We start from the raw sequence: 23,778 nt of genomic DNA, 5'->3' as shown, positions 1-23,778 counted from the left end.
TGTATTATCATCAGAATCTATGATAGACGCATTTAAAATATAGGCAATATCACAGCACAGTTACTATCTTTTACTTGTATTCTACTTTATTTTATCACATTTATTCAGAGTAACTTGGGACACAGGGCTTTGTACAAAACATTTGATCACCTTCAATTTACTGTTGAATCACGAATAGCTGTTAGATTGCTGGGTACCAACAGCCCAGCTGATATGATAAGACTAAACACTTCAAGTGCTGATCAACAAAATATGAAGCAGCAGCAGATCTGATAGCTCCATGACAAAGAATCTATGGCTTTATCTTTTCCTTCATTGTGAAAACAAGGGGGGTTAACAGTTAATCACAGCACATATTGATGTGATGTGAACCTGGTGGTTTCTTTCTATATTTAAGTGTGTTTTTCTGTGTGTTTGTGTGTGTGCGTTTATTAATATCTTTGTGGGGACCAAAAATTGGAAATTTACTATACTCGTGGGGACCAACAGCCCTTATGGGGACCAAAATCCCGGTCCCCACAAGTTTGAAGGCATTTTTGAGGCTCAAAATGTGGTTTTAGTGTCAAGGTTACAGTTAGGTTATGGTTAGCTTTAAGCTAAGGGTTAGAGTTAGGCATTCATTTTTGATGGTTAGGCTTAGGATAAGCGGCTAGGGAAAGCATTATGTCAATTAGATGTCCTCACAAAGATATGAAAACGAGTGTGTGTGTATGTGTGTGTGTTGCCTTACTCTCCCATGTTATTTGGAGAGCCTCTGGATGGAAGTCAAAAACTGTGTGATATTATACTTCTGCCATTATGCAAATGCCTTTAGATACAGTCATCCAACACAGGTGGCAGCTTTAGATATGTTCTAAATTGAACCTGAGGTAGTATAGGTTTTTACACAAAGTCAGAAATGATCAAGTAAATAGAGTTGCATATTTAGTCTTGTTATTTCTCTAAGATTGAATTGCTTAATTATCCTCCATAAAAACATTTTTTAAAAGGTGATGAGCTTGTCGATGAAAAAGGTTCTAATAAGAGCGGTGTGTATATTTCTGTAGGACCACTATGACTGGGGTCTCCGAGCCATCAAGTCAGTCCTGGTGGTGGCCGGCTCTCTGAAGCGAGGAGACCCCGGCAGAGCTGAGGACCAGGTGCTAATGCGAGCTCTCAGAGACTTCAACATTCCGAAGATCGTGACCGATGACATGCCTGTTTTCATGGGACTAATAGGAGACTTGTTCCCTGCCTTGGACGTCCCCAGGAAGAGAGACCTGGACTTTGAGAAGGGCGTGAGGGAGTCCATCCTGGACTTGAAGCTGCAAGCCGAGGACAATTTTGTACTAAAGGTGTGGTTACTCCCTGACAGTCTTCAGGGTTATCTGCTGCAGTTTATCCAATTGTATTTTCATTACAGCTGAATAAATGAAGGACCCGTATGAGTGTAAGTCAGTTGCAAAGCTCAGGATGAAAGCAAACATAATCACAAGTTGTCTGAGAAGCATGAGCCAGTTCCCCAGATGGGGGGTTTCATCTTTAACAATTTAGATAGATATTACAGTTGTAGCACTTTCATTTAGATTTATCTTAGTTCTTTCCAAAAGCTGTTTACCTCATGTCATAATGTTCCACTGGGAAATACACATTAGTGTCAAACAAGACACCAGCATCTGGATGAATTGGGCAAATATTGCTGAAAACGAATGAGAGTTCAGGTGCCCAAGCTCATGACCTAATTCTAGTCATTATATTACATACAGATACACACATACAGACTCTCAATAGAAGGCATTGTATGTCAGAGACAGATGTACGCAGGACCAGGGGAAATAAGTGCAATCTGCCTCAGGTCAAATAGACACGGAACCACATAATAACACTCCATCAATGGAGGCTTGCGCTGCACCATGCCACTTAACCCTGACATTGTGAGAGCCAGCCACAGAAATAAACAAAGAGGAGGAGAAACAGAGCAAGAGAGGGAGAGAATTGCAGAGCGGTCAATAACAACCGTCCACACCCAGAGCCTGAACTTTTACTTCTATGTTTGTGTAGCAAACCTTTTGATTTCAGACCGTTAAGGGGGGAGGGCAAGAGCATACCTTTAGTGTTAGCCTGTGCTAGCATTAGTCCTCCGCACATCAAAGCGGTAATCAGCCAGGGTCTTTGAGAGTGCAAAGCTGTCTGTGCTCTGGCTGAATGGATGTGGAGAAGGAGCCCCAAGAAGCCGGGTCGATGGCATTGATTGGGTGTATGTTACAACGGAAATGGGGAGGAAATATCTTTCTCTCTTTTTTTTGTCTCTGTCACTCTTTTTTTAAATCACTCTGTGGTGTCCACTCATACTGAATATGTTAACCCAGAAATGAAGAAGTCTGAACCCACAAAGGAATTTTGGAGCCAGTTAATTTGCAGTTCTAAAAATCAAGAAATGCTGCAGTTTCTGTGGTGAAAGAAAAGCAAACTGTTTAGATATTTTATTTCTAGTTTGCCATTTAGGTTAATTGACAACATTTTCAACAGCACATTGTATTTAAAAGCAGTGTATTGCTGAAACATTAAGCTAAAAAGCATTGTGTGTTTAGGGTCTTGTGATCCTAAAAGAGCACTCCTGCAAACTTAATTAGAAAAACAATTAAAAAATAGAATTTTTAAGTCTCCTCTCTCTTTATGTACACAAAAGAATATACACAGATCATCCACAACACTGATACTTCAATTCAATTCAGTTCAGTTGTATTTATATAGAGCCAAATCACAGCAATACACATTAGTGTTAAACAATTAAAATACACATTTAGCAAAATATGTAATTATCAGTGCAGATTCTTTAGCACTTCTATCATCTGACAGATGACGTTGATCATCTCATTGTGAGCTGCAGGGACAGAAACCTTGGATCCTAAAATTCACTTAGGTGTTACTTTTATTCATACCATCTACAGGGCAACCCCAGTGGCCCAGTGTGTCAAACAGCGGTGCTTTTGTTATAAGAGGTGAGTATTGCAGATATATGTACAAGGTGCCCATTGGCACTGGTGCCTCAATGCATCAGTGCACAGCAATATTGAGAACCGGGCTAATGGTCCTGTTTTAAAGAGTCTCGATAAGGAGGCAGGAAGGGTGGCGGTGTAATAAACAAGTTTCTCAGCCAGGCTACAGTTCATATCCCAATTTGAGAGTTTTGTGTTCTGCTTTCTTGTTTCATTTTAAAGTTACTCCCTCATTTTTACTCACTTTGTACTTTTTCCTTTGTGACTTTGGTTTAGGTACCAATAACTTCATGGCCTGGGATAAAATAGTGATACACATTAGCAGTGCGCTCACCCTGGATTTTAAAGAGCACGAGAGGACTGTGCTTCATGATAGTTATAAAAAGTACTAAAAATAGTACAGACAACTTTCTATACTGCATATATTATGATTGATTAAATCTATAAAGTACTATACAGCTTTAATGTTATGGTTAACCAGTGTAGGTACACATTACTGTGGGGGAAAAAGTATCCTTTTAATGCCATAAACAGATTTGAATGGGGTTTTTTTTTATACAAAAGATGAGAGAAAAAGCTAAAACAAATAAATGTGTTATAAAAGTGGGGAAAGTGAGGGGTTACAGTAAATAAGGTTTATTTGTGGCTTGAAAGTTGTGTTTTTTATTGGCTAGGTGCTGTTGAATCAAATGTTTGGCTGGGGAACAAGTCAGCTAGTGTCTTGAGGTTGAGAGCAAGTCAGACTGGTGAGAGAGCTGGAAGCAAGGTGTGTGTGGTGCTGGTAGCTTAACTGAGACACAGGGAGACAAATAGTGTCTTTCACTAATGAGGGCCATCTAAACAAGACAAGTAAACTACAACCTGACATATAATGTTTTGTGTCCAGTCTTTAGTAACAATCTTCAATCGTTCAATAAGAGCTGGATTATAGTAACTTGATTAGGTACATGGTTATTTAATGGGGTATTTAATGACGCCCTGCCAGAAACATACAGAGAAACACGGGGCCAACAACAAGACTTTTACTGTGAATTTCTAAGTTAATTTGTAAATTTTGTAGTAACCTGTAAATTGTAAATACTGTAAAACTTTTTTCTGTCATTTAATGGTTGGGCATTGTACAGCTACAAGCATTTCACCCCCATGTCATACTGTGTATGGTTGTGTGTGTGTGACAAATAAAATTTGAATTTGAATTTGACCTGAAAAGAGCGAGGAAAATAGAAAGACTGTAAAAAGATGGTTGGGCAGAGACAATCTAATATTGACCTAATATTTACATTCAAAGCAGCATCACTTCTCCTTATGCACTGCTGCTTTAGACAATCTTGGAGAACCTCCCACTGTTCTTTTGTAGATTTAGTCTGCTTCAGTTTCTTCTGTATTTTCAAAGTAAACCCAGACTGACTCCATAGTGCTGAGATCAGGGCTCTTTGGGCCCATACCATCTGTTAGGGACATCTTTGCTCTTGTTGCAACAGAAAATAGTTCTGGATTTCACAAAACTAGCAAACCGAGCACCATAAAACGAGAGGCGAGGTGGAGCGTATGAAAAGGAAACAAAGGAGATCCAAATAACATCAAAACTTGGTCTTAGTGGAGACTGACCAAATGCCCTTCTCTATCAGTTCTGTTTAATTGTCTGCATATTTGTTTGCCTGCATTTATTAATGCTATCTTAAAATGTCTTTTTAATTCATTAAATTGTTTGGTTTTCAGAGGAGGACACATAATTATACTGTGTAAAATAGATTGGGTGGCATTTTGATTATGCAGACATAGTAGTATGTGCAGAGATCTGTCCTCCCTGAAAACAACTGCTGTCATTTATCGTGGTCTGTGAACAGTGTACTAAGCTGCTGTGCTGCACTGCAATGCATCACACTCCTGTCATTCTGCATATATATTATAGCAGAATAACAAGGAGGAGTTGCACTAGACTGAGCACCACAGGGTACACAGAAAGCTACATATTTGCATATTTTGTAAGGGAATTTAGTCCTCAGTGTTATGTTTTCTTTGTGTCTATATACAAAAAAGAATTTCTAATGTTAAACTGTGTCTGTCTATTAGGTGGTGCAGCTGGATGAACTGCTGGCAGTGCGTCACTCTGTGTTTGTGATAGGGAATGCAGGCACTGGGAAGAGCCAGGTGATGAGATCACTCCACAGGACCTATCAGAACATGAAGTGTCGGCCCGTGTGGGCAGACCTCAACCCTAAGGCTGTGACCAATGACGAGCTCTTTGGCATCATCAACCCAGCAACCCGAGAGTGGAAAGATGGTGATTACAGAGTCCTTCACAGATACAATGTGATCAGTGCAAAGTGTTTAGTGACCTGTCTCAAACATCCAAAATGTCTCATGTCCTTCCTGCAGGTCTGTTCTCCAATATAATGCGCGAATTGGCCAACATTAGTCACGGCGGACCAAAGTGGATTGTTGTGGATGGAGACATTGACCCAATGTGGATTGAGTCACTCAATACAGTCATGGATGACAACAAGGTGCTATTGAATTAAACACATGCGAGTGTGTGCTTGTATTGATTTAAAGAAAATGTCAGTTTGACACAGAATAAAAGACTGTCTGTTGTTCACTGAACGAGCATTCAGATATGAAAAGGGAACGTGGTTGACTCATCACTGATACGAAAGGATAGTAAACTGTTTGTACTCTCTGAATGAGAGAGTGAATAACGGTGTCTGCATGTAAAAAGAGGCTTGGACTGTGTGCCAGGCACAAAAAGAACACATTCTGTTTAAGTTATTTCTGTTATTTCTGTGTGTGAAAATCTGCTTTCCCCTCTTGTTAGGTGCTGACTCTGGCCAGTAATGAGCGGATCCCTTTGAACCCCACCATGAGGCTGGTGTTTGAGATCAGCCACCTTCGCACTGCCACCCCTGCTACTGTATCCAGAGCGGGTAGTTCTTGTTATTCCTCTTTTCTCACTGTTTTACTTTTGCTCTTCTGATAAGTGTTTAACCCTTTAAAGCTGGTCTTAGCAGGCACGCTCCGTTTTGAGTAACTATTTTTAAATCCCGGTAGCACTGCAACCACGTAAGCTAGCTCAATAATTTTTTTTGGATATGAAACCGGAGGAGTTGTACTTACATCTTATGCCATCAGCTTGTCCTAGGTCACGGTTTCCTTCATATAGCTTTGCAAAAACTGCATAAAAATCACTTGCAGCAACAAAAACATAATATTCCAGAAACACGCTTTGCCGATCCGATCAGCTGTTCGTAACACTTCCTACGTCCATCAGCGCAAACTATCACATGTCCGCCATGACCTGCCCAAAACCGGAAGTGATGTCATTTTGCGGAAATGTAGTTTTTTACCATCAGGGCCTTATGAGCCTATACTGGTGTTTTTAAAAGTTATGTTTGACTTTATGACTTTCTGGATTCATATTGCACTGCTGGAAATAGTTTATTTTGATGCACATGCTGGTTTTTTTGCAAATTTGCATTATAATATTTATTTTCGTTTTTCCTGCAGTATATAAAAATTGGTGTATTTCAAAAATAAAACTATGAAGACACTCAAAATAAATTTCCTGTGGTGGGAAACTATTTTGTGCAACTTTTTCGTATTCACAGTTTTGAGGGATAAGCCTCTTAAATTTCTCTAACTAGAAATATATGTTAAAAAACAAAAATTATTTTCAATTGTTTTGTAGTTTATTGCACTTTTTTGCAATTTATGTAATTACTATGCACTTAATGCATACATATTATTAAAATTTGGACTATAATGGTTGTATTGATGTATAGCAACTTGAAATGCTCCCAAAAATGGCACTACAACATGTAAAAATATAATATAAGCTCTGGCGGACTTGATTCTATGATAGGTCTTAAAGGGTTAAAAAGGACCAAATTCACTGTGGGCCACTAAGTTAAATATGATTTAATTCTTTTGTGTGTCTGTCACATAGCTCTAATTAGCAATATGTGTGTTTGTGAACTTGTGAACCAAGCTGGGTAGCGTTAGCTAATAGCTTAGCACTCCACCCTCTCGTTCAGGTATGGTCACTTCTAGCTCCAAAAAATGAAGTTGCAGTGGCCAAAAGGTGCAAAAGCTCCAAAATCAGTGGCTGATGTCATAGTGGTTCCATCCATCTTTTATATACGGCATGCTTGGTGCATGGAAGGTAGGGTGGGGGGGTTCAGCAGAAGTCCAAAAAATATCGTTGCCCAAATCCAGCCCTGTTATAAACACTGTAAACCTGAATGTGATAAATTTAAATCTTACTCTATGTTTTTTTTCAGGCATCCTTTACATAAACCCAGCAGACCTTGGGTGGAATCCACCAGTGTCAAGCTGGATCGACAAGAGGAAAGTCCAGTCAGAGAAGGCCAACCTGACCATTCTCTTTGACAAGTATATCCCACCTTGCCTGGAAGCACTCAGGTCGAGGTAACGCAGCTCCTCTGTGGCTTTGTGCCACTGTAACAGGAAGTGCATGGAGTCATATATTGACGCAGGATGTTGGGGTGTGACATAACACGTAACAAATGGTACTAAGTGGGCGTGTTAGACGAGCAAACACGGACTGAGTCAGCAGAATTGGATGGTGCTTTCTATACAGGACCACTCGCCTCTTCCAACACCTCCATCACTGCTCCTATTAGAGCACACAGCAAAAACAGGAAGCAGAGGAGGGCAAATTTGTTCACAATGTGAGACAGTGTGTATGGAACCACTGTGCCACAGCTCATAAATATGTCATCTCTTTTCTTGTACTTCAACATAATTCAGTGTGTTCAATTGAAAGAAGCTGTGTTTGTTCTGTTAAATGAGGAAAAGAAACATGTGATCCAATTCAAAACTGCAGATTGTAACACCAGAGTTTAACATTTTATTGTTTGCTGTGTACACAGTTGTTCCTTTATGTACTGAATGAGCAACATGAGACGACTACAATGCTTGAATCGTGTGATGTAATGCATCTATCTTTGTTCAGGTTTAAGAAAATCATCCCTATCCCTGAGCAGAGTCTGGTCCAGATGCTGTGCTACTTGCTGGAATGTCTTCTGACTCCAGAAAACACCCCGGCAGACTGTGCCAAAGAACTTTATGAGCTCTATTTTGTCTTTGCTGCGGTCTGGGCCTTTGGAGGGGCAATGTTTCAAGACCAGGTAATGCAAAGGGCTCTAGGCGTGTGAGATAAGTACTAAGTGGTTGCATAAAGAAGGAAAAGAATGGGAAATAACTGAAACAGCTGAATAATTTTTCTCCCCATAACCCCTTCCTGAAAGAGTTTCTTGCACTTGGTATTTCTTGGTATTATTCCATCCGTGATGGCTCTTATGCAACTCAACTCTGTGTCTCTATTTGTGAAAAGTCATTTCAATGTTATTTTCAGTTGATGAAATGGCAGGGGTTTTAAAAGGGAGAGATCTTCATCTGAAAATGAAGTGGACTCCATTCCCCCTGAACAACACACAGACTGGCTGAATTTAAATCAGCAGGAGAGCCATGGCGAACAGTTGCTAAGCAATCCAGTTAGTGCCGTACAGTAAGCGCGTCCGTCTAAGTTATGGGATAAAACTGCTTTCCCCTTGGTACAAATGTACTCCACTTTATTTTCCCATCACAGATGCATTTAAATGCTAAGTGGTTTTATTGACTGGAGAGTTGGTAGTGAATAGAGAAGACAGGTAGGAAGGAGTGGGGAGGCAGAGAGGAAGGCGAGGAGCTGCCAGCCAGCAGGTGATGAGGCTACTTCACCGTCTGAATCGCAGAGATGCATAGATACGCCTGCCATCTCTTATTTTCCACCCTTCATCTGCTGTAGCTGGATCACTATATTGCTGCCATTTATTTGTCCTCTGGTTTGCATTCGCACCAGTATAAATCAAACACATAGATCCATCGCTACTGTACAGAAAAGAAGCAGAGGGGAAGTCATTTTAGAGTATTGACCGCTCGCCTACCCTCTGTGTCTCTGCATGTGTGCTCTGTGTGAGCACAGCTGGTTGACTACAGAGTGGAGTTCAGCAAGTGGTGGGTGACCGAGTTCAAAACCATCAAGTTCCCTACCCAGGGCACCGTGTTTGATTACTACATCGACCCCAAGAGTAAGAAGTTTGAACCCTGGTCCAAGATGGTGCCCAAGTTTGAGATGGATGCAGACACACCACTTCAGGTACAACAAAGGTTTTAGATTAGATGCTTTTTTGTGTGTTTTCTTTCATTCTTTGCTTTCTTAGGTTTTATGTGCTATTTACGTGACTAAATGTTCCAACCAGCCAATCAGTAGCCATCTTGAAAAACCTCAAGGCGTTAATGTTGGCAGTTATTATTAAACATTTGAACTAACATTAATTTGTATGATCCAAAGCTTATTCCTTTAAATAAAAACTACTGTTAAAAATTGCTCCAAAAGGGTTTGAAAAAAATTCATTTCTTTGGAAGTTCTAACAGAATATTTACTGTTTTAAAGTATAGACTATCACAATGTCAGCCGACAAATTTGACACATTGGACAACTTTGAGCAAAAGTTAACACCAAGGCATGTTCACCAAGGGTTTGTGAAAACTGTCACAGAATTAGGATTACATTCTGCAGGTGGCTGTAACGTAACTCCAAATGCTCTAGATGTGTGAATAGACAAGCGCTTGTCTTTATGTCAACCATAGCTAATATTTTAAAGACCTGTCCACATGAGAAAAAGTGATCAGAATAATACACCTAGAATTTAAAGTAGCTACAGTAGTTCTTCCTGTTGTGCATAGCAGCAGGATGGGGACTGTTAAGGTTCAAAATATTGGGGATGGAGACAAGAGAAAAAACCACAATAACAACACTGGTCCGGCCGGGTTGAGTCAAACGATGATTTAATGATCACACACGTGGGAGATGGACACTGATGCAGACAGCCTCAAAATCTCAAAATGGTGGAGCATTGCTCAAACTTTTATAACCTCTGGTGCCTCCACCTTATCATAAAAAGCCTAAACATTCACATGCTCTCTCTCACACAGCGCCTAAGCTACGACCTTGGCTCCCTGTTTATCTGCTCCTGCTGAAATGGGGCAGAAAACTCCAGCACACTCTGTTCTCTTCTACTCAGACAAATTAGACAATAACCTTCTGCGAACAGTATTTCTTATAACTCAGCAATATAATGCATCATAAAACAATATCATTCATTCACAACAAGTCAGCAATTTAATGTAATGCAAATCAGTTTAACTAATGCAATAGTTATCAGCTTCTTCTAATTCAGGAGAATAATGCAAACTAAAACTACATAATAATTCACAATCTTTAATTAGGGGTATAACATGGCATAAAATAATATCATAATTTTACAATTCCCCCTGATGAGGTCATTAGAATAATGACCTCACAAACACCCTGTAGCCCAGTGTGGCCGGGTTCATCTCTTCTCACTCCTGAGGTCCTTTGTCCCCCTGACGGGCAAACCATATGTAAGACGATCTCTGTGTTTGCGCAAGTCAGGTGCAAGACAAACTATTACTACAAGGATAGCAGGTCCAGATGACACTCCCCTGTTCTCCCACAGCTTTATTTGGTGTTCCCTTATACCATTCAGACGTAGACTAGAACCTCTGTCCGAAGAGCTCTTAACCTTTATTTTATTGCTGCAGCTACCAGTGTCGTCCAGTTGGGTGATCCTCTGCTCTTAATTCTTCAACCTTAGGGGTTAGACAACCCTTCAGTCGTAACACAGATCAGGGGATTATTCTGCTCCGATTTCAAACAACGATCTGTGTATTCTCCAGAAAAAGGAACAGGAAGGTGTCCCCTTTTTGCCCAAAAGCCTCTCGAACTTCGTTGGTCTGGTGTTCCCGGATTTCCGCCAACCCCTTCATGGTTATTGCTGTGTTTATGGGATCCATCCTTTTGTGGTGACTAGCTGGAGCCCAAACGCCATGACCCTTGGACCCAGTTGATGTCTCGGCAGTCACTGTGTCTGACTCTGCTACGGAGGATCCTCGCATCTCTGTGACCTCGTCTGGTGTCTGTTCCTTTCTCTGTAAGAGACAGAAAACCAAAACACCTCTCTTCCTAACCCTAATAATCTAATGTTCTTATCTACTGACCTTCTAGTGATTCAGAATTGGTCTAAAACATTCAGAATGTCCCAGGGACTTATTCTAATCATATCTTATGTGTGTGTAAGCATGTTTGCATTTAGCCCTCCGCACTCAAGGCATTTCTTACACTTTATCAGTCCGGACAGTCACGCCGAACGAAGCTTCTGACCTTCAAAAGGCCGAGTGCCAACTCGTTATAAGCACATTTGCAAGGTGTGTCTGAAAATTATTGAAACCCCTCTTTTTGACAAAAGACAAAAAATTAACAAATCTTCTAAACGCTATTCAGTTCATTTCAATGAGTAATGATTAAACATGAAAGTGATAGTTTATGCTTTTTCACTGATTCTCTAAAAGGTCCGTCTTCTCGGACCGCTATTAGCTTAAGCTTTACCATTCCTAAATTATTAAAGACACAAATGAAGTTATAAAATGTTCAAATAATCCTGGTTTGATGTTAAAGCTCAACCTTCCCCCCCTTTTTTGACACATTCCAATGTGTCAAATCAACGGAGCTAGAACATTCAAAAAAAAGTTAGGCAGCTACAAAGTTTCCCAGACTCTTAAGGTGATCCGCGTGTAACGTTCTGACTCAGGTATTTAATATTTTAATAAATCTCGTTTAATTAACTGCCACTATTTAAACTAACCTTAAAGACATAATTTAAGAAAAGATCACAAAGAATAACATGATATCAGTGTTTTGTAAGCGCGTGCGGCCTTCTATGCTCGAAGCCTTTCCCCTCAATAGATCAGTCAGACATTCGCGCTGACTGTAGCTTTTAACCCTTATTAACTTGAGCACAACTCTACAATGAGCAACAAGTTGCAATATGTATAAAAATGATCATGGTTCCACCTGCAATGAAAAATTATATCATTATCCTAACACCTGTAAATGGAAGATTCATCAGAAGTTATAACAATCACAGGAACACAGATGTTAGTATAAGGTCAAAAGCTTCAATAAATGATCATCGATGCAATGCTTGTTGCATGATTCTCATACAATAATAATGCTGACATTGAAAATAACAGTATAACACCCCCTTTTGTCCCGTTTCACTTGACACCTAAACGTTTATAAATGCCTCTTTAATTCTTGATTTTATTTCCCCCTTTTCTCCCCTTACTGACCACAGCAGGGGGATCTTAGTTTTGAATCAGCCATGAATCCAGCTCACCTGATTCATCAGTGAGCTCCACCATCACTGGCGTCTGACAGGGTGGCGCTGCATACTCTTCCTTTAATATCACTATTTTCAACCTGTTAATGAGAGTGTTTAAACCTGAAGTCGACTACGTCCACAACAAGTCAATACAGCTGTAAATGTGGCCAATTATCAATCTATTACCAATCAATAACAACAGATAACTTCTATTTTATGCATGCTTTTAATCAACCACTCACCCAGAGGATCTCCAATCCCAGCAACTTCCTTCTCCTCCTTTAATGAGTCTGTCCTCCTTCCATGCCCTGGTAACCGGTCCATCCAGAGCCATATGATCTCAAATATACATACAACAAGCCAAACCACACCTTGGTCACACCAACCCCTTTCCACCCCCAAGATGTCCAATGCCACCCTAGTATGGACTGTCAAATGTGGCTTTAACGCTGACTGTTCTGACAATCCATTTTATACCGTTCCTGGTCAGATTTGCCAATCTCTGCACCAGAGTTTTAAACGTTTCGCCATTTTCATTAGGTTTTATCTTTTATCTAGTTTCGACTCCAGATTTTCAATTTTTTGCCAGTTGTAATTAGTTTTTACCAATTGTTTGCTAGTTTAGTTTAGTTTTTATTATCTGAAAATCCTTAGTTTCAATTTAGTTTTATTTGTGTTTTGCAAAAGTTAAGTGTAACAAAATCTCAGTTCCATCATATCAGTCATGCTCTTCTAATTATCCTTGGGTGTTGAGACTATTAACTATTAACTCTTGCTGCACCGAGTGGTCCTAATTTTAGTTAAAGTTAATTGATAACCTTTTGAAGGCGATTGTTTCACACCTTTATTTAGATGTCCCAGTCCTGTTATCTCGGGATACATCACGCTGCCTTATCTGGGGTTAGCTATTTTCTTGGGATGCGAGTTAAGTGGGTGAGCTCTTCAACGAGGGGGAGCGTGCTCCCCCTGATGAGGTCTTCTAGGTAAGCTAGGTTAACCTTCTTGTGTGAGCTTTTCAAGTGCACTTTTAAGGTTTGTGGGATTTTTTGTTTTATAAATGTCCCTCAAGACCCCCTGATGACCCAGTAATTCATTTTTGCGCACTGTAGTACACATTTAGTTTTTTGCTTGTAGCTCTCATACTCTACTTGCCACTCCTCTAAGTCCTGATGTTTCTTAGAGAGGACAACAGTACCTTTAAAATTATGTCACATGTGTGGGGGTGTGGCCTTGCCAATTGTTTTTCCCACCTTTTCAAAATGGCTGGCGTGCCCACAAGCACATTTTATGGAAGAGAGAAAGGTAAGCTTGATATTTACATTTAAAATGTTTTGTTAAACTCAGATTTTTATTTTATTCAAAAAATAAACATCTGGTAAATAATTTCAGGGGTCTTTAAGAATTAGGCTCATTTACTTTCACAGGGAACATGACTAATTTATTAATGTGTGCTCTACACATTGGGACTTTATATTTATATTTATTTCACTTTTTCCTAATACCCAACTTTTGACAAAGGCGGAGAGAATTCTTAACAGAATTATTAAGGGAGATTCAAACATAGATTTTTCAAAATATGAGAGGGTCAGGACCCACTAAAAGCCACAGAGAAGATTATCGAGATGCAGTGGCAGATGTAATAGAGAAAGACACAGGGCCACCTGGAATCTGTCGTCCTATCTGGTGCAAAACCAACATGTAGTAGAATCTGGAATTTTGATTTTGAGTTAAAAATAAAATATGGGTAAAATGCAGAAATGTTTTCCAGTAAAGAAAAAATAAGAGTCGCAATTATAGTTGAATCCATAACACCTAATTGTTTCTACGAGATCACGTCGTTGCTGAGAGTTATCAGTGATCTCAACGTGTGAAAGAACTCACAGTATCTGGGGTTTAAGCTCCTCTTGGCTGAGAAACCTGGGACAAACATGTGAACAAGACCTGAATAATACCAGTAATGAAGACTTCTCTCCAAAGATCAATAAAAGGAAGCCCCAATCTGATGAGAGTCTAGCAAAATATGGTTCACTCCACTTGCCTGAAATGGTTAGCAGTCCAAGGCATTTCAGTTGTAGAATGATTGGGTACAACAATGAAACAGATGTGAGATGAGGGAAGTGCCAAATGTTCCTTTGTGTCTCCAAATAAAATCAGTACTTCCTCAGATATCCTAAATAAATTGACTTTTGTGAAATAGAAAGTTCAGTGCCATCACTTATTCCTAAACCAATAGTTTACAATTAGTGAAGTGTCAGTGACTTCTGGGTTGGTCCCTGATCTTCATCTTATGAGATTGTTATTTTAATAACACTTGATTCATTTAAAAGAAAAAAGAAAAAAAAAAGAAAAAACGAAAATATTTTCTCCCTGTTTTTTCTTATTCTCTGGGTCTCAGGAGGACATTACGTCCCTCTCCACTACAAGACTCTTGTTATGTCTACAAAACAGTCATCCCGGACGAGCCCCCAAGCTGTTAAGGTTCAAAATATTGGGGATGGAGACAAGAGAAAAAACCACAATAACAACACTGGTCCGGCCGGGTTGAGTCAAACGATGATTTAATGATCACACACGTGGGAGATGGACACTGATGCAGACAGCCTCAAAATCTCAAAATGGTGGAGCATTGCTCAAACTTTTATAACCTCTGGTGCCTCCACCTTATCATAAAAAGCCTAAACATTCACATGCTCTCTCTCACACAGCGCCTAAGCTACGACCTTGGCTCCCTGTTTATCTGCTCCTGCTGAAATGGGGCAGAAAACTCCAGCACACTCTGTTCTCTTCTACTCAGACAAATTAGACAATAACCTTCTGCGAACAGTATTTCTTATAACTCAGCAATATAATGCATCATAAAACAATATCATTCATTCACAACAAGTCAGCAATTTAATGTAATGCAAATCAGTTTAACTAATGCAATAGTTATCAGCTTCTTCTAATTCAGGAGAATAATGCAAACTAAAACTACATAATAATTCACAATCTTTAATTAGGGGTATAACATGGCATAAAATAATATCATAATTTTACAGGACTCAATTGGAGATAAAGTATCTGAATTTCAGGAGCTGGACCACACCTCCAAACACGCTCCTTCCGGTTCTCATCTATATAGGTTCCCCCAGTTCTACAAGCCATTCATTCTCATTTACGTGCCCCACCCTCCATCCCCTTTTCACTTCTTTAACTTCTTTACTTCTATGGGGATCTGCCAGGCCCAGGAGCCGCTGTCAAACCTAAAATGAGGACGTGGGCCCAGCGAGTGAAAAACAGGATAGAGGCAGAGTAAAAGTTAATACCGTAATCCAACTCTTGAATACAAGCTGATCTTGTACATTGGTGGGCACTCACAATGCAAATCAGGTAACAAACACACAAAGGACAAAGGAGCGGCTTTGCAATATTACACGATTTAGACAATTAGGAATACGAGGAAACAAAACGGTATAGAATAACAAGGAATGTATGAGGTATAATAACGACACTGAACAGTCTTACTAGTGTTCCCATCAGACAATGTGTATCAAATATTTGTGAATGATTCCCATGTTGCAGGCATGCCTGGTCCACACTACAGAGACCATTCGAGTTCGTTACTTCTTGGACCATCTGCTGGAGTACCGAAGGCCTGTCATGCTGGTTGGAAACGCTGGCACCGGGAAGTCTGTTCTGGTTGGGGAAAAACTGGGATCACTGGACGCAGAGAAATATATGATCAAAAATGTCCCTTTTAATTATTATACCACATCTGCTATGCTTCAAGGTAGGAATGATTTAAAATGGCAAATGGCACACCTCTCTGTTTAAGCTGTGCATCTGAAGGACTGTAATTGATTAAATAACTGTGCTAAGCTGTTGCATGAGGTCATAGTACTGATGGAGTTTGCTTTTTTACCCCTCATTCATAAAAGACTGATAGAGTATTGATTTCACCAAGCCGGCTATGCAGGCAGTTCGTGACTTTGATACCATCGTGTATCTACTAAAAATCTGCGATGATTTTGAATCTTAGTGGCTTCGACCTCAAGGTCAAGGTCAGAGGTCAAGTTTTGTGAATGTGATAACTTAAGAATGTGGCAACAGAGGATTTTTATCCCATAAATGTGTTTACTTGGAGACTGAGGGGTAGCACTGGAAGTCACCAGTATTTCTTCTACTGATGCTGACCAACTCACAGTGATCCTTACAGAGAGACATATGAAATCATGATTGCATGATTTATATAGCCATAGCTGTGTTTCTGTAAGGTTACTCAAAAAATTTGAAAACATCAACATTAATATAAAAGTTATTTTACATAATTTTACAGTTTGTTTTACATAAATATTGTAAAAAAAAAAAAAAGAAAGGAAAAAAAAGTAGAATATTTTTATGTTAAAGGATATGTATATTATGGAGCCCCGCAGGGGACATGGGAGAAAAAAAAAATTAAGACGGACTTTTGCGAGATCTCGCAAAACTATCTCGGGATCTCGCAAAAGTTTTGCGAAATCTCGCAAAAGTCCGTCTTAACTTTTTTTTTCTCCCATGTCCCCTGCGGGGCTCCGTAGTATATGATCTTTAATCAGGGATACTCGGTCTTTTCTGTGTTGGGGTCTCTGTCAGGACACAGAGTCCCAGAACAGAGCAGCCAAATGTAAATTACTGCAAATATAAATAACAAATCTGTGTTTGTCTTTAGCTGCTGGTTAACCCTGTGAAGTCTAAGTCATCAGAGACAATTGCCTTAGAGTTAGTGTCAGAGTCGTCATGACAACTTGGGCCTCCGAAGGTTGAAGATACAGTTTATCAAAAGAAATACATACGTACATCCATGCAAATGTAGCATGGGTAATGCTGCTGATCCGAATCTTTATTTTCCATATTGGGACACCTCAGACTGCTTTAGTGCCTGTACCCTGTGTCCTTGTGTCTTTTTCTTGTCAGTGCTTAACACACAGAAATGTCTAACTGCTCTTTGCATGTTGCAGCTCACTTGAAATGTCAATTAATATTTTTCTTTTTTTTCTTCTTTTATTGTAAATCACACTGAGACCTAAAAAGTTAAAAATACTAAAACAGCAAAAAGAGAATAATAGAAAATTATATTTCGTATAGTGGAATAATTTTTCTTACATATTAGTTATCATTGCCTTGGGTGTTCTTCTAAAGTCAAAATGACCCCAACTCCCAGATTCGAAGCTACTCTGTAAATGCTGTTTTTCAGTTACAGTTTCCTCTGTGCTGATTTTCCTCTTTCTGCTGTCTGCTCTTTCATTCATCTCCCGCACAGCTGTGTTAGAAAAACCCCTTGAGAAGAAAGCAGGGCGCAACTACGGACCCCCAGGCAGCAGAAGACTGATCTACTTCATAGACGACATGAACATGCCTGAGGTGGATGCATATGGCACGGTTCAGCCTCACACACTAATACGCCAACACATGGACTACAACCACTGGTAAGGCGCTGTCATTTATCATGTAGCTGTGCAGTATCCACACATGTATGGGAGAGAATATACACGTGCTGCTTGAAAGAGGAACATTATACTTATAGGTTGTGCTGTCAGAGGTGATTTTCAGAAAATGCTACATCAGCACCGCTTTAATTGCTCAAATGATGGACAGTTTTGACAATTTCTCCCTGTATTAACAGATAAAGGGATCATTCAGATAATTGAGTGCCAGTAGCTGATAGCTGTGAAATGTTAATAATTCGCAGCTTTCCTCTGAAAACTCCCTCATTTTAGTATTCACAGAAATCCCTGCCTTAGTATCAATATGCTACAACTTTTATGAGTGTCAAAAGTCAAATGTGGGAGCAGGCTTGTGTGATTCGCCTTAAAAGTAAGTAAGTAAGTAAGTAAAATTTTATTTATATAGCACATTTCTAGATAGAGATTTGTTGCTCATCTCTCTGACACAGTGAAGCCATTCTGAACATGGTTCCACTGCGTCAGACACAGGCTAACTGGCTTAGACACGGTCAGCCCATTAGAGATATGCTAGGAGGATTTCAGGTATGAAATTTAGAGGAAGGAGGATGCTGCTGTGCCACGCCAGCTTAAGTGGGAGCTGAGGCGTCCATATCTGCAAAAGTGTGTGTGGGTGTATGTGTGTGTGTATTAGAGACAGGGGGCATGAGTATTTTTCTGCATGCAAGACTGTTAAAGAGTGATTTTTTTCTGCATGTTGTGTGGACTCCCAGGTATGAGCGTAATAAGCTGCTTCTGAAGGAAATACACAACGTTCAATACGTGTCCTGCATGAACCCCACAGCTGGCAGCTTCACCATAAATCCACGGTTACAGGTACACACACACACACACATTCGGCCTCCCAGCACGCTGTGATCCACTGGTTATGCAACTCGCTGCTGAGGTTTCACGTGCACTACATCTCACACGTTATCAGTTTTTCTTTAAATTTGCTTTCTGAGTTTGAATTCAGAACCATTATCGACAAGTTTAGCAGATGTGAATTTAGCCCAGTCCTAAACCCTTTTCACTGACCTTTACTTTTAGTCTAGGACTAAGTTAATCTAAATATGCTGTTTTACAGTCATTTATTTCTTCCTTGTGAATTTGCCAAATTGTTTGTTTCTCTCTTTGTTAATTTGTCTGTTCCTTCATGCAGAGTTGATTAGATTTTGACAAAACTTTCAGGAAGCGTTAACTCCATCATTTCTCAACATTATAATTCAGCATTTAGAAAATTAGACTGGTTTGCCTGAGGGTGGTGCCGCATTTATTCTTGCCTATTTGTGTGGCTTTGCGTTATCACACACACAACTAATCTAATGTAAGAAATTAGAAAAGAAAAAAAGAAAATATCCCAATATACATTCATGTGGCTTTCTGCCGTACAGAGGGGCTATACTACAGAAGATTTCAGGGTCAGAGTTAAAGAAGTTGCAAACAACTTCTGCAAATATATAGTATTAGAAACATAACAAGCCAGTGTGCAGCATGATGAGGACTTTGTAATGTGATATTACAAGTCACCATTCAGTACTGATTCACAGATATAGCAGAAGTGTAGGCATATTGTTTGGTATTTTTAATATACAATACAGAAAAACGATGTGGGTAATTTTAAAAACCATATCATCACATAGTTTTTCCAGCAGAGCAGCTCCAATTCCATTATTTACAGTATATCCAGCCAGCGTGTCTATTACATGCTTTGCTGTGATGTCAGGTTTATCCAGCCCTGTCTCCAACAAATGTAGCAGAGCAACATCACAGCTGGGTCACATCAAGCTGCTAGTTTTTAAAATACATTGGTTTCAGTCTAAAGTAAAAGAAAATGCACACCCCATTCAGTAGCTTAGGTGCAGTAATAATGTTCTGTATAACTTTATTAATGGCATCGTTATGGCGAAACTTTTGTTTATTGAGGTCCTACCGACTGATTCCACATGGATTAAGATGTAGGCTTGACTGGGCCACTGCAACACCTTGCTTCTATTTTGGCCTCTCTTTCGTTAACTTGCTGGTGTGCTTGGGTTCATTGTTTGACTATAGAATATTTTCTGTCAGCATTTGTGATCAACTCGACAACTGCAAAGTGCCTAGGTCTATTTACTACAACACTAGTCAAATTTATTCGTGTAGCACTATTCAGACACAAGGTAATTTATAATGCTTTACAAAGGGATGTAAAGATGACTTCAAAGAGGCATTTATAACATTTATGTAAAGCATGCACAAACAGTCGTGATAGAAATGTTTTACAACCATTAGAAAAACTAACTCGTTTGATGCTTTGAAGAGTTGTTTTCCATGTTCACAGTTGTCTATCTGTCTCTGCTGTATGAATCTAGTTGTTTCAGTTACAGTCTCAGTAAAAGCAATGTCAAAAGAGCAGTAAAACTGTGGGAGGACAGAGTCCTCTATGTTATGTCCCAGGGAAAGCCGTTTGACTCTGCACTGCCATGCCTAATCTGAGACCATATGTAAAACGGGGAACCATCCACTAGAAAATAATAGAGATGAAAGGTTAAGAAGGAGGTTGCAGCCAGAGTGGAATGAAAGACAATAGATGTATTATTGGGAAGGGACGCAAGGCCAAGAGCGTTGGAGGTAGATTCAAACTGTTCTGTCATGGTGTAGATATGAAGTTGAGTAGGAATAGTGTGAATAGTGTTATAAAGGTAAAGAGTGCCAAACAGGATCAGAAGTTAGAAGCTGGAAATTGAAGGGTGAATGTTGTCACTGGATGTGCCCTGTGAGTTAGATGTCAGTTAGAAGAGAAAGAGGACTCCTGGAGTAAGTTGAATGAAGTGGTAGAGAGTATCACTAGTGGACTGAGAGTGGTGACTGGACCAGACTTCAGTGGACATGAAGTGAACAAAGATGACGAGGAGCTGTTGGGTAGGTTAAGGAGAGGAATGTAAACAGGCCGATAGCAGTGGATTTTGCTAAAAGGATGGAAATGGCTGTGTTGGACACATATTTCAGAAAGAGTGTGGAAAACAGGATAACATATAAGAGTGGTGGGAGGTAAACTACATCCTCTGCAGAAGGTGCAGTGTAAAAAAGATAGGAGACTGCAAGGTGGTGTCAGAGGAGAGTGTAGCTAGGCAACCTCGGATGTTGGCTTTGGAAATCAAGAAGAGGAAGCGAGGGAAAGTAGACGCAATGATTAAAGGGTGGTAGTTGAAAAATAAATATTTATTTATGTGATTTTAATGCTCTGGCTCGGTTGTGAAGCACTTTATGAGCTTTGTCTCGAAAGGTGCTATAAAAATAAAATTTTATTCTACTTGCTTTACTGTTACTAATATTGTGCAGAGTTCAGGGAGGAGCTGAGACGGGCTCTGGGTGGTAGTGAAAAGTTATCAGAAGACTGTGAAAGTACAGCTGAAGTGGTGAGGGAACCTGCCAAGAAGGTGTTTAGTGTATTTTCTGCACAGAGAAAATAGGACAGGAGACTTGGAATGGAATTGGTGGAATAAGGAAGTAAAGGATTATTTAAAAGAAGATGCTGGCAAATAAAAAGTGGAACAAGCAGAGATGAAGAAAGTAGACAGGACTACTGGGAGGCTTGGTATACGGCAAAGAGAGAGGTGGTTAAAGGATTATGGCGAGTTATATGTGAGGCTGGACATAAGGAAAGAGAAAAGGACCTGTAACAATTGGTGAGGCACAGAAACTGAGCTGGAAAAGATATGCAGCTGGCCAGGAAGATTAAGGATACAGATGGAAATGTACATATGAAAGAGTGGAGCTGAATAAAGAAAATGTTCAGAGGATTAGTAAGCAGAAGTGAGGGCAGCTTTGAAGTGCATGAAGAACAGAAAGGGGGCTGGTCCAGTTGATATAATGTTTGCTTTCAGTGTGTTGATGAAGGTGGAGGCATGCTTTGGAGAGAAGAGCGGAATCAAGACAGAATACATATGTGAGAATGAGAGGATAGACAGGTGTACCAGTAAAGCTGTAAAGAGTAAATGTGGTAAAACAAACATCTGTCAAAGATCAAGAATTTAATAAGTGAAAGAATCAAAACACAGAGTGAGACTGACATCAATTAGTTGTCGTTTGAGCATTGTTTGCCATATTGTCACTAAATGATTTTGTGGCTAGCATCATATCTAACATCTGAAGGAGTAGATCAACAGCTGCAGGGCTTAGATAAGAGAACAATGCTGCAGACTCCAATTTAAAAGGACTTTAACATGAACATCAAAACGTTCTCACAGAACATTCAGGTCCAGAGTGTAATGCTCAACTGTAGGAAGATTGTTGGACTGAATTCTTTTCGATACTGTTGCGATTGCTTCCTCTGGTAGAAAAAGAACAGATGACGGTAGGTCAGGGTGCCGCTTGTCATTACACTGAAACAGCTTGTAGAAAAGTTAGTGAGACATGCCTGCAATGAAGAGGTTGGGGGACAAACTTTGGTACATGGCTACAGCGTTAAAGAAGAGAGAGATCAACGATCTGAAGGTATTTAGTGTACTTTATTAGGGGCAGGAGGAGGTGATTCAGCAGGAGAGATTTCCAGCAGTTGTACTATCAGTGCTGCAGACATGATAGGTAGGAGAGTAAAACACTCCGTCTGTCTCTGATGTTTTTTAAAAACGAACTTTGTGGAATGAGAGAGCAGGTGTAAATACTAATGTTTCTAGGGACTGTTTTTTAACTGTGGAGTAAAATACACTTGCTGCTCCAGGAAATATTTCAATTTATTAAGTGGGGAAAAAAGCTTTACAAACCTAGCAGGCCCTATGGGAAAATGTAATTGTCCTATAAACCTAATTACTGGTTGTGTCACCCTTGGCAGCGAATTGCAATCAAGCATTTGCGATAACTGGCAATGAGTCTTTCACATTGCTGTGGGGGAACTTTGGCCCACTCTTCTTTGCAGAATTGTCTTATTTCAACCACAGGAGGATTTTTGAGCATGAAGGGCCTGTTTAAGGTCATGACAACACATCTCTATCAGATTTAAGTCTGGACTTTGATTACTTGTGTTTGATTACACGCTTGTTTTCCCTCCTTATAAATGAAATTATTTACCAACTGCATTTAGTATTCATTTGGGTTATCTTTGTCTAATATTAAAATTTGAGTGACGATAATTTCTCACAGCACTTAATTTTCTTTATCTTGTTGTGGAGCAGCAGACATCCAATAGAATGAGGGACATTTTTGTTTAATAAATGAAAGTTTTGGTACTTGGCTAAATGCAGATTATTTCTGACCTTGTCCTCTGCAGTTAGATTAAAAATGACTTTTGTTTACAGACACAAACTCTGACTGACCTGGAGTCACACACTTTGTACACCCAGACATTCACCCTGTCATATTTAAATTCTAAAGTCATTCTTGACTGAGTGACAGCCTTTCTTCACTTATTGCTGCAAACACCCACAAGGTGACCCTTGGTTTCATTCTGGAAACAAACCGACTGCATAATAAGTGACAAACATGTGTTTACTCTTGCCTCCTTTATGCTCTGCCCCCCTCTATAGCGCCACTTCTCAGTTTTTGCCCTGTCGTTTCCCGGAGCCGAGGCCCTGAGCACCATCTACACCTCCATTCTGTCTCAGCACCTGAGAGGAGAGGGTTTCAGTGCTGCCCTGCAGAAAAGCTGCTCCACCCTTGTGCAGTTAGCCCTGGCCTTGCACCAGCGCGTCTCCTCCGCCTTCCTCCCCACCGCAGTCAAGTTCCACTACATCTTTAACTTGCGAGACCTCTCCAACATTTTCCAGGTACTGAACACATACACCAGAAGGATTTATCCATGCAGAAATGATTTGAGAGGTATGACCTCAAGCTAAACTTCTCACAACGAAAGGCAAGAAGTTACCTCCATAAAGTTGGGAGCTTTTTTCCACATCACTCCTTTTAACTTGCTCCTTTCTGTTTCTACGGCTCTGCTTCCCATGCGGGTAGAGCCAGGCTTCTATCACTAATTTCTCATCTAAATGATTATTGATTTAAGAGCTGAGTCTGAAAGCCAGAAATAAGTCTGAAATAAGTGTAACAGAAAATAGAATGGATTTGCACTTCCACGGGTGTTAGTGATGATTTAATGTATTTAAATGAATATAATATCAGAGC

The 23,778-nt window shown here is 39.9% G+C and overlaps 1 protein-coding gene across 1 annotated transcript in view; it reads left to right on the top strand.

The window, feature by feature from the left end:
* The window catches only part of dnah9 (dynein, axonemal, heavy chain 9), a 199,808-nt gene that overhangs the window by 60,310 nt on the left and 115,720 nt on the right, over positions 1–23,778 (top strand). Inside the window, exons 37-47 of the mRNA XM_085361180.1 lie at positions 1,047–1,334; positions 5,052–5,262; positions 5,358–5,485; positions 5,794–5,902; positions 7,256–7,403; positions 7,951–8,125; positions 8,962–9,135; positions 15,785–15,992; positions 17,502–17,667; positions 18,417–18,519; positions 23,187–23,426. Of these exons, the coding sequence (XP_085217306.1) occupies positions 1,047–1,334; positions 5,052–5,262; positions 5,358–5,485; positions 5,794–5,902; positions 7,256–7,403; positions 7,951–8,125; positions 8,962–9,135; positions 15,785–15,992; positions 17,502–17,667; positions 18,417–18,519; positions 23,187–23,426 (1,950 nt within the window). The remainder of the gene's footprint in view (positions 1–1,046; positions 1,335–5,051; positions 5,263–5,357; positions 5,486–5,793; positions 5,903–7,255; positions 7,404–7,950; positions 8,126–8,961; positions 9,136–15,784; positions 15,993–17,501; positions 17,668–18,416; positions 18,520–23,186; positions 23,427–23,778) is intronic.

Source organism: Diplotaxodon limnothrissa, linkage group LG8 (assembly GCF_057381915.1).
Source record: "Diplotaxodon limnothrissa isolate DT_005_m linkage group LG8, D_limnothrissa_male_GT1.1, whole genome shotgun sequence".
In the NCBI taxonomy this organism is placed as follows: Eukaryota; Metazoa; Chordata; class Actinopteri; order Cichliformes; family Cichlidae; genus Diplotaxodon; species Diplotaxodon limnothrissa.
The sequence above is the reverse complement of the archived record's forward strand: the minus strand, read 5'-3'. Positions and strand labels throughout refer to the sequence as shown.